Source organism: Lipotes vexillifer, unplaced genomic scaffold (assembly GCF_000442215.2).
Source record: "Lipotes vexillifer unplaced genomic scaffold, Lipotes_vexillifer_v1.1 scaffold2700, whole genome shotgun sequence".
NCBI classification, from domain to species: domain Eukaryota; kingdom Metazoa; phylum Chordata; class Mammalia; order Artiodactyla; family Lipotidae; genus Lipotes; species Lipotes vexillifer.
Genome location: NW_006773303.1, coordinates 405,039 through 408,515, shown reverse-complemented (window position 1 = coordinate 408,515; position 3,477 = coordinate 405,039). Strand labels below are relative to the sequence as shown.

Sequence of the window (3,477 nt, the reverse complement as noted above, 5' to 3'; positions counted from 1 at the left end):
CAAAAAAAAAAAAAAAAAAAAGACAAAAGCCCCACAGTGAGCTAGTGTCTCTCACTCTCTCCCGCTGGTTTTCAAATATCTAACTATCTGGAAAAATCCATCTAATTGGCTACATTTTCCCACGTTCATACAGATATTCATTCCACCTACATTTATTGAGTAATTACAGCATATGAGGTACCAGTCTAGACCCTGGTTTACTCAGAGAAGTGAAAAACAAATTTTAAAAAGACTGTTTGCAAGAGATAAGATGTGAGGAGGAGAGCCAGCAATGATCTGGTCGATTTTATTTCCATAGAAGGGCTGTCCTTTAGCCATTGGGTGGATTAAATTCTCAGAAGGGTTGCCAATACTCCAGTTCTTTTTCTTTGGTGTGAGAGTGAATTGAGAGAGGGAGCTGGTATTTTTCTCAGCTCCATCCCATAATGAGCATAATAAGAGTTACTCTGCATTCAATGTTCATTTCATGTCTACACTATGCTACTAGCTTTCTCTATCTCATTTAATTTCATTTAATTCTCACAACCTATAAAGTAGAACTATTATCCCCATTTTAAAGATGATGAAAACTAAGGTTCAGAGAGGTTAAGCAAGTCACCCAAGATCACACAGCTAGTAAGTGAAGGAATCAGTATGCCAAGCAGGTCCATCTATCTCTTCTACAGCCTGTATTCTTCTAACCCTGCTGTATTACTTTCCATCTGTTTGGTTTTTTATCTTATTTGTATATGGCAAGCCCAGCTCTCCGAATACATGACTCATTTTCTGTTTGGGGCAACTTAGGGTTACTAGACCTCACCCCATTAAAAAAGTGACCATGTAGAAGCATGGGAACAGACTCGAGGTCCTCCCTGACCCTTTGGGGTCTCTTCAGAGCCTGAGATTCTAAATGATGAAGAGGAGCCCGGGGGGCCTGGAGCATGGCTGGGCAGATTGTCGCATCCCCTCCCCACATACTTGGCCTTGAAGTCCTCCACGCTGTCCTGCATGATCTTCAGCTCATACTGCAGGCGTCCTTTGTTGTTGGTCAAGGCATCCAGCTGCTTCCTCAGGGCACTGAGGTAGACCTCAAAGAAGGGATCAAGGTTTTTGCTGGATGTGGTTGTCGCCTGCTGCTGAAGGAGGTTCCACTTGGTCTCTAGAACCTTGTTCTGCTGCTCTAAGAACCGCACCTGTATTTAACACAGGCACCAACCAACAGATGAGGACCTGAATCTCTGGCAGGAGGGCTGGCCAACACCATCCCAGTCAATCCAAGCTAACCAGGGAGCCCAAGAGCCATCCGAGTAGGGCCACCACGTTGCAACTCCAGACATTATCTGCTGGGGTCAACATGGCGGCCCTGCTCCGTAGCAGCAAGTGGGCCACGTGTGTTGGGAAGAGCAGAGCAGACCCCAAGCATCGGGGCCTGACTGTGCAGCAAGAACAACTTCCCGACCACAGGGATCCAGAGTTACTGAGAAGGGATGAGTTGCTGAGCATACTGAACTTCTATGAAATAATAAAATAAAACAAATTTAGGAGATACAACCACAGCCTAAAGGCTATTGCATTCAAAGTGATCCCGACCCAAGGCAAAGGAATGATAAATTCACTGAAGATGTTTTAAACAAGCTTTCTTATAAATGGACCTGGTGTGTCCCTGTGAATCTGTGCACAACTGAGTATAAATATTTAAGATCAAGCCCTAGACATATTCTGAGTCTCATAGACTCACTGCTGCAAGGGGACTTCCCTAAACTTTCCTTCTAGGAAGAGATCTAGCCAGATAAACCAAGGTTTGGCATGATATTTCCACTTTAGGTGCTTCAGAATTGAAAGAAAAGCAGGTAAGGGTGACTGATCACAGTTTGAACTTAAACTGATGATGGGAGATTAGACAAGGAAGCACCCAACCCTTGGTCTTACTTGCATTTCTATAGGTCCTAGAGTCACAATAAAGCCCTTTTAAGCTGCTATGGGTTAATTCAAACTAGCAAGAAGAGCAAATACTCCCACTTAATCTACTCCAAGATTGTTCATTCTTGCCCCATTCATCTAAGAGAACTAAGACTTCAATGCACAGAGAACCAGGGCACCCTGGGCCAAATGTGCTGCAGCCATCTATTCAGTCATTCATCTTTGGATTAATGACTCCCTGGAACTAATCTCTTTGCTATCATCCATCATACAGAAGCACAGCATACAGCAGAAAAGACTTGGACCTCCAGACCTTGCATGGAGTAGGGAAGTGGACTACAAAAAAAGAAAATCAGAGAGCCATCCCCTATCCTCTTCAAATAGACCCAGAAATTAGCAATTTTGCCCAGAATCAGGAGGATGAACACAATGACCTTCCAAGGTCCTACCAGGAACTCTAATCTGCCATTAGAGTCAGTCCCTTTCTCGTTTGGGAAACCAGCCTGGTTTTCTTCTGCTCTGACAACAGAAGTGCCAGTTGTTAAGCTATTATATTAACTATAATTAATTAACTATTAAATTATTAGCCATATTATTTATGAAACCAAAATCTGAGAATAATCAGGGGAACAAGGAACCCACTTTATAGCTGGGGTGACTGGACCCAGAAAAGTTGAATGATTTGCCTAGTAACACATAGCACGTCAGGAAATCCAAGTATTGAACTGCTTTGAGCAGCCTGTTTTCCCACCAGCCATAGGACAAAAGAGAAAGAGTAATGACTCTTCTTAACCGGGTGGGAAACAGTGGCCCAGAGAAATTCACTGTTTTCCCAAGTCCGCAGCAGGCTCAGGTCTGAGATGCCAGGACTCAGAAACCCTGGCTTTTACCACCTTATCTGACCAAGGGGCTGGCTCACCTTGTCAATGAAGGAGGCGAACCTGTCATTGAGGGTCTTGATCTGCTCTCGCTCCTCGGTCCGGACCTTCTGGATCTCAGGGTCAATCTCCATGTGGAGTGGCGTCAGCAGGCTCTGATTGATGGTGACCTCCTGAATCCCTCCAGCAGGGCAGACAGCGAAGCCAGCACCACCCTGTCCACCAAAGGAGCCCCCGAATCCAAGGCCAAAGCAGCCAGCCCCCAAACCTCCAGCAGCCCCAAACCCAGCGCCTCGCCGGCACCCAGCCGTGCCGAAGGGGATGCTTTTGTTCCCCCCGAGGTTGCAGAGGCTCCTGCTACTGAAGCCCCCGGAGGAGCAGCAGCCTGTGCCTCCAGACATGGAGATCGAGCTGAAAACAGCCTTCTTGCCTCCACCTACGATGGCTGAGCCACAGCTAAAGCCCTGGGGCCCGCCTCGGACACACTGCTGTCTGATGAGCATGGCTGGAGAGAGAGGAACACGCTCAGAGTTGTCAGGGAGAAGCGAGAAGGGCCAGGCCACTGACTGCCACAGCCGTAGCCTGGGTCTCTTATATGTGCAGGAGAGCAGGGCTTGGTTGCAGGGGCATAAAGGGAAAAATCTGAAACGCCTCTGGGCTTGGCCTTTGGCACTGGCCCATCCTTCTTACACCTGCTGAA

At 46.9% G+C, this 3,477-nt stretch overlaps 1 protein-coding gene across 1 annotated transcript in view; it reads right to left on the bottom strand.

The window, feature by feature from the left end:
• Window positions 1–3,280, bottom strand: part of KRT4 (keratin 4) — a 6,326-nt gene extending 3,046 nt beyond the window's left edge. The window contains exons 1-2 of the mRNA XM_007448271.1: window positions 2,819–3,280; window positions 958–1,172 (exon numbers count right to left, since the gene is read on the bottom strand). Of these exons, the coding sequence (XP_007448333.1) occupies window positions 958–1,172; window positions 2,819–3,280 (677 nt within the window). The remainder of the gene's footprint in view (window positions 1–957; window positions 1,173–2,818) is intronic.
• Window positions 3,281–3,477: the final 197 nt, after the last annotated feature.